The 15,842-nt window shown below is 45.5% G+C and overlaps 1 protein-coding gene across 5 annotated transcripts in view; it reads right to left on the bottom strand.

The window, feature by feature from the left end:
- Positions 1–6,778: 6,778 nt before the first annotated feature.
- mpp7a (MAGUK p55 scaffold protein 7a) overlaps positions 6,779–15,842 on the bottom strand; it is a 172,232-nt gene continuing 163,168 nt past the window's right edge. For all 5 annotated transcript variants that reach the window (XM_085764042.1, XM_085764043.1, XM_085764044.1 and 2 more), the window contains 2 exons: positions 14,816–14,959; positions 6,779–7,056 (listed from right to left, as the gene is read on the bottom strand). In XM_085764042.1, the coding sequence (XP_085620168.1) occupies positions 6,877–7,056; positions 14,816–14,959 (324 nt within the window). In that variant the 3' untranslated portion in view covers positions 6,779–6,876. The remainder of the gene's footprint in view (positions 7,057–14,815; positions 14,960–15,842) is intronic.

Genomic DNA, 15,842 nt, shown 5'->3' with positions numbered 1-15,842 from the left:
TTAGTCACATTTGTGTCCAAAATAATGTGGTATGTGTTCAAATATTTAAAACTATGGCTCAGTGATGATGATATGACCGAACTCTGGACTTAAATCTCCAGATCTGATTTAGATTCTTGCAGGAACCTCAAAAGTTGGGGCGCATGACGTCTGTCCGACTACCTATTTCTCTGACTTCCCATTTCTCCGACCATACATTTCTTTATTTTTGCGTCCATTAGTCCGACCTCCAACTTAAGTAACCCTAACCCTAAATCTAACCGTTAACACTGTAGAATAACTTGAATTAATGGGTAGTTGGAGAAATGAACGGTCTGACTTTTGGGCGTTTGGACTGACGTATGCTCCGCAAAAGTTGAACCCTCAGGATTCACAGGGTTTCAAACTGTTTTATTTTTGGTACTACTTGATCAGTATAAAAAGCTCAGACATTTGGATGCAACAACACGTGTTTAAAAGCCATATTTTTGTGTTTCCGTGGAGATATTTCGGTCTCATAATAATCGGTCACTCTGTCCACAAACACAACCTGCCTTCACTGCTGCTGCTGCTGCTGCTGACGTCTCCTGGAGGTCTGGGCTCCGTCCCCGCGGTGCAGCTGCTGCCACATGGAGGTAACTCTAGTGGACTTAATATTAATGACCAGTGACCAGGGCCTCCTTGTAATCCACTTACCGTCATTACGCCGGGTCAGCGTGGCTACTGCTGCTGGGCTCTCGTACCCCAGCTGGACGCGCTGCTACATTCCTTTTGAGTGGTGTATGACTGGAAGGTGGAGAAAAACACTGTTTTGCTACTTACATTTGCATGTATTGAATCTTTTTTTATTTTTAAAGTTGCATGAACTTGCTCAACTGACAACGGCACTGGAAACACATCAGGACGACACAGACTTATTGAAGGAACGCCTCAGTGCAATGAAAACAGACACATTTGGACGGCAGCAGGTGATGTGTGTGTGTTTTTTGCTCCTCACTCAGCCCGAACTGGAGGAAAACCGTGGCAGGTTTGAGACTAATTTGTAGCACACACACACAAAAGGAAGGTCGTGACCTCCGGAGTGCTCCCGCTGTAAGGACGACAGTTCAGAGTCTGTGTAATTAAAACGGCTTCAATAGAGAGGGCCAACAAGGCTCAGGGGAAGGCCGCGGGGAAAGTTTAAGAAAATACAGGTGGACAGCTCCGTCCTCCTCCGACATAGTCAGAGTCTTTGTGCAGCCTCGGCCCGCGGTGCCCTGCTTTAGCTCCACATGTGTCAGAGGAATTCTCAGAGCAGAGGACCCTCCAGATGAACTTTTACCCTCTGGACTCATTTACAAATGTACACACACACACACACACACACACACACACACACACACACACACACACACACACACACACACACACACACACACACACACACACACACACACACACACACACACACACACACACACACACATACACACACACACACACACAGAGAGCAGAGAGCAGCAGAGTCAACCTGAGCAGCCCCGGCTTCGGCAGACAGTGTATAAATACGCCACCCTGCATTAATGCCCAACTGTGCTACGGCTATTAGCCTCAGCCTCTTGTTATGATTTCCACATATTCTCATCAGTGTGGAAAGGTGTTCTCAGGCCGGAGAGGGAGGGAGGGAGGGAGGGAGGAGGGACAGAGGGCATCCCCCTGTAAATTTCTCACCCGCCCTCTCTCCCGCTCTTAAAAAGTGCTGTAATTGAGAAATACAGCTCAAGGTAACATGCCCCCAGGACCTTTTGCTTACAGACATGAGGTAATGTTGAGGCTAATTAGGCCAAGGAGACAGGGTGGGCGGAAGCTGCTGGCCTGAAGCCCTATTAGTCTACAGTATAGCCTCCTTATGGTCAAGGGCATTTACCCCGGGATGAGGAAAACAGAGCGGCATCGCTGGCTGGCTGGCTGGCTCCGCCGGTAAAAGCTCCGGTGATGGACTGAGTCACCACATGAAAGACGGAGCAGAGAGGAGGAAGAGAAAGACTCATTCATGAAAAAGATGAGAAACCTCAGCAGGAGTCTAGGCCTACATCCCCCCCTACCCACCACTCCCCTTCCTTTAGTTTTTTTTTTAACCAGCATGCCCACTCACACACACACACACTGACGTCCCGTGATGTACAATTTGTCGTGTTACAAAGGCAGGACTTATCACGTTGAGACCCGTTCAGGATATTGGCCCTGACGCTGTAATTTGAACGTAGTAAATCAGAGTGATTGCAGCGTGCATCGTAACGCGAGACACAGACGTTTAGTTTTAATGGTTTCCGAAATGACACCGTGTGACATGTCGTTGGAGCTTGAAGGGTGGGATAGGGGGACGGGCTTCCTGGCTTTTCCACGACTTAATCCACCCCGAGCGCTCAGTGCCCGGCTCGTCTGGCCCCCGGCCCCTGATTTGCCAGACAATGGGTTCACTTAATGCGTGGATTTATGGATATGAAAATAAATACATCACCAGGGGAAGGAGGAGAGCGATTCACGAGACCTTAGTGCCGAGCAGCAGGGGCAAGATTAATCTTTGGGATCTGAGATAAAAGCTGAACATTACTTACCTATAAATCCACCTGGTTCCTAACGCGTCCTGTTAAACGACTCTAATAAGACGGAGAGAGAGAGCGGGGTCTTTGATTTCTTTCGGTCAACGCTGCTGGGGAAGCCATCGCTTGGCCTTTAGCTCACATGGCAGCTCACTCCTCACAGAATTGACGGAGAGCAGAGGAAGAAAGAGGAAGACGGAGATTTGTTATCTTAAATCAGTCGGAGGCAGCGGCCAGACTTTTATACAACTATATGAAGATTTATGAAAGCGTCTCTCCCTCTCTTTGCTACTTGTTACTGCAGGGCAGCGCAGGTTCTCCATCACAGGCACCAGCCCACATCCACACAGACAGTAGTTCTCACTGTTACATCATCACTCATCTAAAGTGGCTTTACATATGTGTCTGAACCCTGAACCCTTTGTTATAGGGACGTCAGGGGGGAAACCTAATCTGTGAACACGTCGGTGACGCCGCCATCAGGCTCTGCTCGTTTGTTACCAGGGAGTCGAGGGAGTTTCTCACACTTTAGGGTCAGCCGGGGCCGCCATCATCACAACAAGAGCTCAACAAGTCCAATAAACGCCACAGTGGACGAGACACCTACGGTCAGAAAGAGACGAGTGGAAGTGTAGATAGAGGGGGAGCATACGTCAGTCCGATGGCCCAAAAGTCCTACCGCTCATTTCTCCGACTACCCATTAATCCGAGTTATCCACCTTTTTCCGAACGTCAAAAACGTAAGCCGGTTTTGCTCTTCCGGTGGAATTTTATTTTTACGTTTGCATGGTTTCAGTAGTCGCGGTAAATGCATGGATTTTTTTTTTTCAATGAAAATCTTCAAAACGCATGGATCATCACACCAGCTTTTAACAATGGATATCACACAAATTGACATCCATGTTAAAAGCCAGCGTTAATAGATCCATGCATTTACCGCAACTATGACAATGACTAAAAACCATGGAAACGTCAACGTACAATTCCACCGAAAATGCAAAACCGGCTTTCAGGTCGGACTAATAAAGAAACGTATGGTCTGAGAAATGGAGAAATAGGTAGTTGGACAGACGTCATGAGCCCGTGTAGAGAAGTGAAGATGGAAACGGCTCCTTTGGGTCTGAGACCAGGGGAGGAAACGTTGAGGAGGTTTCGTCGTGACGGCGCTGCTGCTGCCTGCTCCTCCACCTCTTGTGTTACAGCTCGACAGGAAACGGGGTCAATTCACACTCACTTAGAGCCTCTGGTGTGTCACTGTCCAAAGTTTCCCCCCGGGACAATGCGAAGGTGGCGTTTGTCTTGTGTGAAACATGGACCATTGAGCTTGATGGCTTTTGGATGGAAGGGGGAAAAAAACCTTGTTCATTCACTCACTCACTGGCTCGCTGGGCCTGAGCCGTGTTCACGTAAAGCTGGCAGCCTCCACGTCTCCCCCCGTCACTCTGCGATACCTATTAGGCAGAAATACAAAAGCCGAGGAATAGGTGGTTCCTGGGTGAGTGCCCATTTACCTCCTCCTGACCTCCTCTGCCACCTCCTCCTTCTCCTCCTCCTCCTCCAACCTCTCTGCATCCGCCGCGGCTGTAAACCCAGCTCTGCACAGCCATCAAAGTGAGCGCGGTGGAAAAAAAAAAAGAGGAAACGTGAAGGTTAGACGGCCTGATTTCAATCGGTCGGGGGGAGCTTTTTAACTTTTTGGAACCTCATCAAGCGCCGGGGTCGTCCAGTGGGATGTCGGTCGGAGGCTCGAGTCGAGAGCCCACGTTTATCACCCCACCCCGTGCACAGATCCACTGTTTTCAAAGGTCCGGTGACATCTGAGTTAGTAATTTGTTGAGCAGCAGCTGCAGCAGGACACTGGGGTTTAATTGGGCTGCACTGTTCTGGTGGTTTCAGCCGTCATTGCTGCGGTCAGGCTCTTTGTGATCCAACAAATCTGTTTAGGCTCCTAGAAGTGCAGTTAAAACCCATTCATTTGCATTTTCTGAATCTTATATTCATTACCTTCTTTTCCACCTCACTCGATAGGAATGAAATCAACACTTTGAGGTTTAGTTGGATCTCCTTTAATATAAAATTGTAGCCGTTATCAAGAATAATGTAAATTCATACGCTTTGCCTCGTAAACAGCATCTCATTTACAGCAAGAAATTAACAACAATATTTTCCGTAGAATGTACAGAGGTGATTTGGATCAATAAAACAGATAAACAGCAGAGCGATCAGACATGAAGGAACAAATTAATGCGTAAAAAAAACAAAAACTAAACAAATAAAAAGGTGTAGGCCTAATGTTAAATATCCCTTCAAAAGTTATTTTTTATTGCTGAACAGCATAAAAACTCACATTTCCCTTTTTGTAAATGGACAGAAAACATATAAATCCTATAGATATTGTTAAAATGTGAAATAATGCTAATAATTTATCATTTAATTTTTATCAAAGCAGCTTGAGGTTGATACACAGCTACTATACAGCCAATTCTTTTTTTTTTTTAAGTAAAAGCCTCTACATTTACGGGAACAGTTCAACAATAAGATTACCTAGTGTTCTTATTTTACAAAGCTACAACCAGGAGGTGATTAGCTTAGCTTAGCATGAACACTGAGAGCAGTTTAAAGCTTGTAAGTTCATAAAATCACAACTTTAGCTGTGCTAGCGTAGTTTTTTAACCGTGTAGAGTCAGGCTAGCTGTTTCCTACAGCTCATGCTAAGCTAAGTTGCCGCCACATGGCTCTGCAGCTCCGTTTGTGTAGATAATGACATGTTCTTCCAAAATGTTGCACTTTGAATCAGTAAAAACCGTCTTTATCAGGTTTTTTAGCAGCAGAGATCTACAGAGGCTGCAACAAGGTTAATGATAATAGAGCCATGATTGATAGCTGCTTTTAAAATCAGACTCCTAGACGTTAAGAGTTTAGCGTCGCTATGACAGACGTTTAAGAAAGAAAAGTATAAGTGAGTAAATCAGACTGGGAAGGGGACGACCCAAATTAGCAATAAACTTCTAATGCTCGTAAAGTCAGGAGCGGCTACTTAGCATTTCTCTAAATTAAAATCCTGGACGTAGCGCTATGGACCCCGCTATTAGCAGCCGCGCTGAAGCCACTTTTATGTGAATAAAAATAAAGCCTCCACCCTAATAAAACAGAATTGTGAACATTTTCTTCTAGCAGACGGCCAAGAGTGTCCAGTTCTGGGACTTTAAATGGCAAAGCTGTTATGCTGGGCACCTTCGTGTGAAGAGTGGCTTTTCAAAATGCTCCTAAATGGAAATATATAACACCTAAATAAAACAGCTCTTTATGTGCTTTGTAGGGGAAAAACTAGACCGTGGTGATGAAATCAAAACACTCGAGTGAAAGAGGAGATGCCTCGAGTATGAAAAGCTGTCAGAGAGGAGGCGACAGAGAAGAACGGGTTTCTCTACAAGTCAAGATATGTATAAAAAGAAAAAAACAAAACAACAACTGGAAGATAATAGAAAATATATTAATTTCTCTTAAATAAAATTACACTTATTGCCCTTAACTTGAGAGTGTACTGTACCTGACGATGTTTTGTTTGGAGCAACAGTCATGGAAGCATTTTAGAAGCACAGAAATATAGTAAGACAGATGGCAAGTATGTTTTCTTTCCTCTCATTTTCCCCCTCAGAGGTTGTTTTCCCTCACAGACACATACATGTAAGTTGTCCACCGAGAAAGAAATATGTCAATCCCTTTGGTTTCTAATGGTCTAATGTTACAAACGGCATAAAGACGGCGGGGTCCTGGGTTGGCCGCGTTGCTCGTGTGCTGGCAGGACTGCTGGCGCTAGCTGGGGCTCGTTCGTTCCATGCTCATTCTGGTTTTGGACCAAAGAGCTCCGGCTCGTGGCCACGGTTGCGTTGTGTTGTGTTGTGTGTGACCCAGACTTGAGACCCCGGCTCGATATCCAAGAACCGACCCGTATCCTGGACGGGCGCCCTCCCTCCTCGGCCTCAGAGTCGCTGTCTGTCAGATCTGGTCAGACCTGGAGATCCACGTCCAGACCGCAGCCGAGGTCTCTAAAAAAAAAAATCAAAAATCCGCACCCTGATCCCGGTTGCAGCAGGAACGTATTATTTTTAGCTCCGTGCACCTCAGGTATGGCGACACAAGCAGTCTGGCGCTGTCTTGTTTTATTCCCGTTACCCCCTCCAAACCCCCCCACCCCACCCCTCCATCCTCACCCGCTCAACACCGGCCGCAGCAGATATAAAAAAGATTAAAAAAAACCTGCATATTTTCATCAGAGCCCTTCCCTTGTCTCCTTTTACAGTCAGACTGAGTCTCAGGAGTGAGTCCAGCTGACTGGAACCCACTGAGTTTCCGTCTCGATTTTCTTCAGCGCCGTCCGCAGCTCGCTGAAGGCCGCCGAGAGGTCGTCGTTCACTATGACCTTCTCGAACAGATGACCGTACTGCGTCTCCATGGAGTGGCCCGTGTTCACCATCTCCTGGAAGTCCTCCTCCTGCAGAAAACACACAGAGGAGAGGTGAAAAAACACAAAATACATGGAGATATATTTGCACAAACCATGAAAAGCTGTTCATTTCCAGGCTGTTCATCTGCTGCAGGCAGAAAGCAAAGCAGCAGCCACAGTAAACAAGAGGGGAGATAATTCATATACTGTAAACACAAATTACACGGCCTTGAACACGCAAATAAACATAAAGTGGCCCGTACAGAGCCGGTTATAACCTCCCAGAGACATGGTACCCACACATGAACCCTGGCACTGACCACGCACTCAAACCTCCACATACAACGACCTGACCTCAAGGAATTTTCATCATTTCCTTCAGAGTTATCCAGCTCACAAAAGAAAATACAATATCCTCAAAATAAGCCGAGGAAGAGGAAAAACATAACCATAATTTACAGAGGAACGGACATGTAAAACACACACATTACTGCGATGTCTGGATGTTTTACGCGTGATGGGGAGATGACAGGTCGGAGGCAGGAGGCCGAGGTGAGCGGAGATTCCTCTCAGCCGGAGGTGGAGATGAGAGATAAGGTGTGAACGAGCTCTTTGACCAGATGAAAGCTGCAGAGCAACGAGCATGGACAGGTGTTTACGGCAGAACAGACAGAGTAGGAGTAGGAGTTTACATCTTTACTTCTGTTTTTGATTTGCAAAAAAGCAACTTCTCCTTTTCTGTTTGCAAAAACTAAACTACTGAAAAAGAGGAAATAAAATGTTTTTTGGAGCCTGAAATATTTCTATTTGCCCTTATTGATATTCTTCTTATTATATAATTATTAATTATTGGTTGAATAAGGTCACATGATAGGTGGGGATTCCCTGGGTTAAGTCGTGACGGATGAGATAATGAACACCAACACAGATTATTCATTAAACAGATTAAATCTTCGTTATTTTTCGTGCAGCCTCCTCTACCAGAGCTGCTGTTTGCATGCCGACATGCAATCCCATTAGCCTCCGTAGCGTAGCTCTGAGCAGCTCGCGGCTCTGCTCTGCCGTTCTAAAAATAGCTTGCACCGACAATTAAAGGTAACGAACCTACTGCTATGACTATGGATTATGGCAATGGGCCAATTTGCCAAAATGTTGAACTATCCCTTTAATACGACTATTTGTGTCTAAATATAAAAGATAAGATAAGATGTGACTCCATGTGACTCTTGTTCAATCCGGATGTTGTGGTGCATCCCAGAGATTCCCAGGGTTAAGTATAATGAACATCAACACAGATTATTCATTAAACAGATCAGATCTTCGTTATTTTTCGTGCAGCCTCCTCTACCAGAGCTGCTGTTTGCATGCCGACATGGAGGCTGAAGCCGGCGTCCTCCAGGGAGGGGGGAACTGAACTGGAGAGTTTTCCAAGTCAGTATGCAAATCAGCCGTCCAGTGTAAAGAATAAAACCATGTGCTAACTGTGAGCTCCGGCCAAGTAACATATTTTTATCAGGTCGGGAGTAAATATTGCCGGAGCGGGGCTCCTGTATTCAAAGGTGGAGTGTTGTGAGCGAGGCCAGGTATCTCTCGGCGGTGGTCCCTCTGAGGCTTTCTGGTTTCAGCTGTGTGGGCCCCGGCTCTTCCTGCCCCCGGCCGGCGCAGCAGCACGGCTGAAGTGGCTGCACTGATTTTAGCCTCCTGCTTTTTTACTGGGAACACTCAACTTTAGATTTCTGGACAGATATGGTTTTATAGTGAATCTCTCTGCCAAACACACAATTATAAATACACACAGATGCACATTCATGCGCAGGAACTCAAACACACACACACACACACACACACACACACACACACACACACACACACACACCCACAAACATGCAGGATCAAGCTGTGTGTGTGTGTGTACGACGTGTGTACGCACATAAACACAGCCTTATTAAAGCTGAGCGCTCCTAAACGGCTCGGCTCTCGGAGACGCTCCTTCCAGCCAGGAGTTCCTTCACAATGTTTCTGGTGGTTTTCCGCTTCATAATGGATTAGCTATGCAGCTAAATATAAACACTCATTCACTGTGACACTAAGAAAAAGCCCCGTCTGCTTTTTTCCTGCCTGGCCGTCTCGAGCGGTTCTACCTCACAGAAACACACACACACACACACACAGACACACACACACCCCAGAATGCCATTTTGTGAGGAACATGAGATGGTTTTATCATCCTGTGTCTCCGAGGACGACAGGAAGAGGAGAAACGGAGCGAGGGAGGAGGAAACCGTCCCACTGTGGGACTATATCCTCTGTCATCTGGACCGAAGCCCCCGCAGGTCCCCCCCACCCCTCCCACCCCCACCCCATCCCACCTGCTGGACCAGGACTCGGAGGTGAGCGGTGAGTCCAGCAAGGCAGCACGACGGCCCCTGTGACCTGAGCAAACCAGACATGTGACCACCTGTAGCCTGTATATTACAACTGTCGGGGAACCATTTGAGTTTTTATTTTTTTCAGTTGATTGTACACAATGTTTTTTGTGTACGTCATTTTGGTTCTAGTAGTACTTACATAATTACAATTATGTACGGTATTACTATATCTACAAACTTCTGCTTGGCCAACTGGGTGTAATGGGCATCGTGCAATAGAGAGCCTAAGCGGAAGCAGGAAGTAACGTCGCCATGGGATCTCAACTCTGAAAAAGTCTCCATGTAAGTGAACGGGAGTCAAAGTTTTATTTCGTGACCCGATTGAATTGTGCCACGAGAAAAAAATCTGACCTCTACCTGTTTAAAACATCACGTTTCATGCCGAGAAATCAGCAGTTTATCGTAAAACGGCAACAGAAGAATGTATTTTGTGTGAAGACGCTCTACGGACTACAGATCTGTGTCCCACAAAAAGTATGTCACCAACTGACACGGGAAAGGAAGGACGCCATGTGGTGTGTGAGGTCACCTACGCAACTTGTGGTCTCTCTGGTTACGGATTCTTCGGAATTGTATTTTACAATAGTTTTACAAACTGCTGATTTCTCAGCATGAAACGTGATGTTTTAAACAGATAGAGGTCATATTCTTTTTCTCGTGGCGCAATTCAATCGGATCACGAAATAAAACCTTTGACTCCCGTTCACTTACATGGAGACTTTTTCCGAGTTGAGGTACCATGGCGACCGTTACTTCCTGTTTCCGCTAAGGCCCTCTACAACCTGGCACTTTAAACTGATGTGCACTTTAGGACCTTGTGCAATACTATCTAGCACTTACATTCTTATAGGGCGCTGTGCAATACAACTTGGTACCTACTGTATGCACTCCTGCACTTTAGCACTTGCCACTTTAACCCAGCACTTTTGCACTTTATCTCCCAGAACAAAACTCTTATGGTCCGCCTACCTGTGGAATGTGTTTGTCAATATGTTTTACATTGTCATAGTCGTCTTGTTGTCTTTTTGTGTTGTCTACATTACTATGTGTACTACTGTCATTGAACTGTTTTTATGTTTATGGGACTCTGGATGGAAATTAGCACTTTTGCTACAATCAGGCACATTTACTTGTTTTTATGTCCATCAATGTGCACTGTCCCATCCAAATACACAAATAAAGTAAAGTAAAGCAGAGCTGGAGGAGTGTAAAAGTGTGTGTGTGTGTGTGTGTGTGTGTGTGTGTGTGTGTGTGAGATGTTTTCCATGTCCACCACCACCACACAGTCTGACTCCAGTCGGGGCCTTTCCAGGTAGAGGAACATTAATCACAGTAGGAAGCTGCGAGAGGGACGGAGAGCTGGGCAGAGGGACGGAAAGAGAATCAGAGAGCTACCCAAAAAATAAAATAATAATAATAATAATAATAAGATAAATGTAATGTAGAGGGGGAAATAAAAAATGGCAAAACACATGAATATAATGAAGGTAAAGGAGGGAAATGGAAAGCTGGGCACGTCGGTCGGAGCGGCTGGATATTTCTCTGGCATCCAGTGATCCGTTGCTGGACCGCGCTCCTCCGAGGGCAGTTTGAGCCGATGCCACTTGTTGAGGCCCAGACATGAGGAGCGGAGCACCGGGGACTCGTTTATCCCACTGCCATTAGATTGCTTAATTTCCACATGAAATGATGTAGTGTCTTGTGCCTGTTGAAGTACTTCGCTCTAACACAGATAAATGGCGGATTTCATTGCACAATATGAGGCCGCCGGCTCTACAGTCTGGGTCTTTTTTTATTTTTTGATGTTTCTCCTCCGCAGCTACAGGCTCAGTCAGTGAGTCGGTGAAATGTTTTTTACTGCTTCTATTTTCACTGTTTTCTTTATTGGATTTATTAGATTTGTGATTTTACTGTGTCCGCTTTACTGTAAATTCTGTCGAAAAAAGGAACAATCCTCCTTGTGGGACCATAAACCTTTTCAACACTTCAGTGGCACAAAACAGCATGTGTCTGCCCCCGGTATCATCCTTTAAAATACCACACACACACACATAGACACACATAGACACACACACACACACACACAGGCCACGTCCTCAGTAAGAAATATGAGTTATTGACGCCAATAAAACACACCTGTATTCTCTATTTAAAAAAGTGTTGAAAAGCAAACAGATCTTTACCAATCAGGTTGAAATGAAATCGTGGCGGTAATTTCACATAATGTGAAATCTTCTGTGTAATTTACGAGTTGCATCGGTCTGTTTTTGCTTGTGTCCACGCATCACGCTTCAAAAAAGCGGCTCTGAACAGGCTCCAGCTCAAACAATGAGGCTAAAGTCGGTTCCCCGGCTCTGCTGGAACAATGAGACGACTGTTCCCCGGGACCTTTATCATTAAAGCAGACCTGTCTCCTGGAGAAAAACAGCTGGCGGAGGACGGGATCTGTCTGAGAGAGCGCTCGCCCAACAACCGCCGCTTCTTCTTCTGCTGAAGCTCGAACAGCAGATCTGTTTGCTGCGGCTTCAGGTCCTGTCAGCGGACATGAGGCTCCACACACAACCTGACTGAAACACACGCACACACACACTAAGCTGTGTTTGAACCACCTGAGAGAAGAGAATGAAAGCTAATAAAGGCAACAACAGCAGCGGTGGATTGTGAACCTTCCTGTTTCTGACAAGTGAAGCTCGATGTTCCCTGGACTCCAGCAGAGAGGAGGAAATAATATCATAATATTTCACTGTGTGAAGAAACACAGAGACGAGTCTGTGTCTGTATCGAGGTTTTTATAGCTCAACGGTGAAGTAAAACATCAATGTGACGAGACTCAATTGAAATCCCCCTGGACTCTATAAGAGACGACACCTGAAAGCTGAAGTTTAGGTACGAACTGGAGATTATTAAAGGGATAGTTCAACATTTTGGCATATTGGCCCATTGCCATAATCCCTATAGTCATAGCAGTATGTTTGTTACCTTTATTTGTCGGTGCAAGCTATTTTTAGAACGGCGGAGCAGAGCCGTGAGCTGCTCAGAGCTACGCTACGGAGGCTCATGGGATTTCTTGGTTTCCCTCATCAAATACACAATCCAACAACTACAAAACGCTCTGGTGGACAAGTTGTGATCTGCACATTCACCACGCTATGAGATAATAACACAACGTTACCAGACAGAGTTGTTTTAGAGGGAAATTCATGCAAAACCGCTGATGCACGCTGCCTTCAGGGACAGTTTTTCATCAAGCAGTCTCTGTATTTCCCTCTAAATCAACTCTGTCTGGTAACGTTGTGTTATTATCTCATAGCGTGGTGAATGTGCAGGTCACAACTTGTCCACCAGAGCGTTGTGGAGTTGTTGGATTGTGTATTTGATGAGCTTGATGAGGGAAACCAAGAAGTCCCATTAGCCTCCGTAGCGTAGCTCTGAGCTGCTCGCAGCTCTGCTCCGCCGTTCTAAAAATAGCTTGCACCGACAATTAAAGGTAACGAACCTACTGCTATGACTATAGGGATTATGGCAATGGGCCAAGTTGCCAAAATGTTGAACTATCTCTTTAATACGACTAGAGGTGTAGGAGTAGAGGTGTTCAGGTGTAGTTTTAGCTACTTTCACTCAGACTCTCTGAGCCCCCCAGGCAGCTTGGATTTCACTCTTTAATAGTTTAGACTCACTGAACTTGGATTAGTGTGAGCTGAGCAAGTAAGTGACGGATGGTTTCTGGCTGAAGGTGAAGGAGGACGTGAAGAAGAAGAGGAGGTGGAGATACTGTAGGAACTGATAATAAATTAAACAAATGTGTTAAAGAAATAGATCAAATATGAACAGAGTCACACCAGGTCACAGTGGGTGTGTATCACTGACACACACACACACACACGGGGCTGCAGCTTTTATGTTGCTGTGTTGAACCAGACACGCGAACGAGAGAGTGAGTGAGAGAGAGAGAGTCTGGGAAAACCATCATCCACCTTCAGCTCCATCCTCCGCCCCTCCACCCCTCCATCCACCCACCCATCCATCTATCCCTCCATCCTCTCCTCCCTTCACTCCTCCACCCGTCAGCTTCACAGCACCAACACTACGCTGCCTAATTGGTTTCATCTGTGTGGCCGCTGGGCAGGAGAAAGGTGTGTGAAGGGATGATGACCTCATCTCTCTCTCTCTCTCTCTCTCACACACACACACACACACACACACACACACACACACGGTCCAGATAGTGTTTCTGTTATTCCTTCTGCTGTTAATTCCACAGCATCACACCGTCATCATCATCATCATCATGAGATTGACATCACAGCCTGTACAGTCACGGCTGTTTACAGCTCCAATCAATACACATGTGGAGGAGGAGGACGTCTGCTGTCTGTCTGTCTGTCTGTCTGTCTGTCTGTCTGTCTGTCTGTCTGTCTGTCTGTCTGTCTGTCTCTACTGTCTGTCTGTCTGTCTGCTGTCCATCTGTCTCTGTGTCCTTCTCTCCTGTCTCTCTGATTCTCTGTCTGTCTTTCCTGTTTGTCTTTCTGCTATCTGTGTCTCTGTGTCTGTCTATCCTGTGTCTGTCACCTGTCTCTCTCTCCTGTCTGTCTCTGCTGTCTGTGTCTCTCTCTACTGTATGTCTCTGTGTCTGTCTGTCTGTTTCTGTCTGTCTCTGTGTCCTTCTCTCTGCTGTCTGTCTGTCTCATGTATGTCTCTCCTGTCTGTCTCTACTGTCTGTGTCTCTCTCTACTATCTGTCTTTCTGCTATCTGTGTCTCTACTGTCTGTCTCTATTGTCTCTCTCACTGGTGTCTGTGTCTTTGCTGTCTGTCTGTCTGCTGTGTGTCTCTCCTGTCTATCTCTCTCCTGTCTGTCTGTGTTTCTCTCTGCCATTTGTCTCTCTCCTGTCTGTCTCTACTGTCTGTGTCTCTGCTGTCTATCTCTGTGTCTGTCTCTCTCCTGTCTGTCTCTGCTGCCTGTGATGCCATGTAAAGCCCTTTGAGACAAACTGTTTGTAAAAACGGGCTATACAAATAAAATGTCCTTGCCTCTGCTGTCTGTTTCTGTGTCTGTCTCTCCTGTCTATCTCTTCTGTCTTTCTCTCTCCTGTCTGTTTCTGTGTCTGTGTCTTAATATCTAAACCTTGCCTTAATGTCTCTCCTATTGGCCGTATCCTGTTATTTTCTGCTGTAATTATACGTCTCAGGCTTCATTAAACCTTCATCTGAGTTAATCTGATCTGAATACACAGAGAATCAAACCCTGACCCATCTGCTGCTCCGTGCAGTTTAAACGTCTCTAAACAACATCATTTAAGGTTGATCAGCGTGAGAAGTAAACCGTCTGCTGTCTAGACATCGTCCTTTGTCTTTGTCTTCGTCTTCGTCTTCGTCTTACCGTAAACGGTTTGGCCGAGCCCTTGTCCTCTTTTCCCGATATGATCCTGGCGCTCTTCCTGCTCTCTCTCAGCCTGTCGATCGCCGGCGGCTTCACGAACACCACGAACGGTTTGAACTCCGCCGTCCGCAGGTGCTTTATCGTCTGGACGGAGACAAAGGACAATAAATAAACATGGAGGCAGCAGCAGCAGCAGCAGAGTTGTGAGGCGTTATCGCCCAGGAACAAGAAGGGGAGGACAGCGGTGAAATATGAACGTGGAGGTAATTTAACGGACATTCATCACGTTTACAATCACGAGGTGTAAAACAACGAGGAGTGAACTTGGTGTCGAGGAGGCTGAGGAACGTCAGGAGCTGTGAGATCATTAAACCCTCGGAAAACAAAACAGTCTATGTCTATGACTTTCTGCTGCGGCCACAGGCATCTGGATGGAAAACGTCATCGCTTCATTTTTATCCTCGTGGACGTTTGTGTCATAATTAGTGAAGGAATTGACCTTTAAACTTTGACTATCAGATTCTAATCAAGTCGTCTCTGGATCCATGTTTGTCCATCCAGAGTTTGAGCCAAATTTAACAGCAAAATCCCTCAACGTGGTGTTAAGATATCAGGTGGCAGTGACCTTGACCTTTGACCTTTGACAAATAAAATCTAAATCATCCTGAGTCCTAGTTGCCATGGGAGTGCAGACGTTCAAAATTAACTGATAATTAATTGTTTGCATAATTTTCAAGCCAATTATTGATTCCAGTTTCTTAAATTTGATGCTTTTAGGGATGTCACGATTATAGATTTTCTTCTGTCAGAGAAATAATCATGATATTAGGATTATCACAGTTTTACAACACTATGAATGTGTTAAATCAAATATAGTCAAAATATAATTACATATCATCTATCTATCTATCTATCTATCTATCTATCTATCTATCTATCTATCTATCTATCTATCTATCTATCTATCTATCTATCTATCTATCTATCTATCTATCTATCTATCTATCTATCTATCTATCCATCTATC

This window comes from Trachurus japonicus, chromosome 20 (genome assembly GCF_045865225.1).
Source record: "Trachurus japonicus isolate A0001 chromosome 20, Traja_1.0".
Lineage (NCBI taxonomy): Eukaryota > Metazoa > Chordata > Actinopteri > Carangiformes > Carangidae > Trachurus > Trachurus japonicus.
Note: the sequence above shows the minus strand (reverse complement) of the source record. Positions and strands in the feature narration are given on the sequence as shown.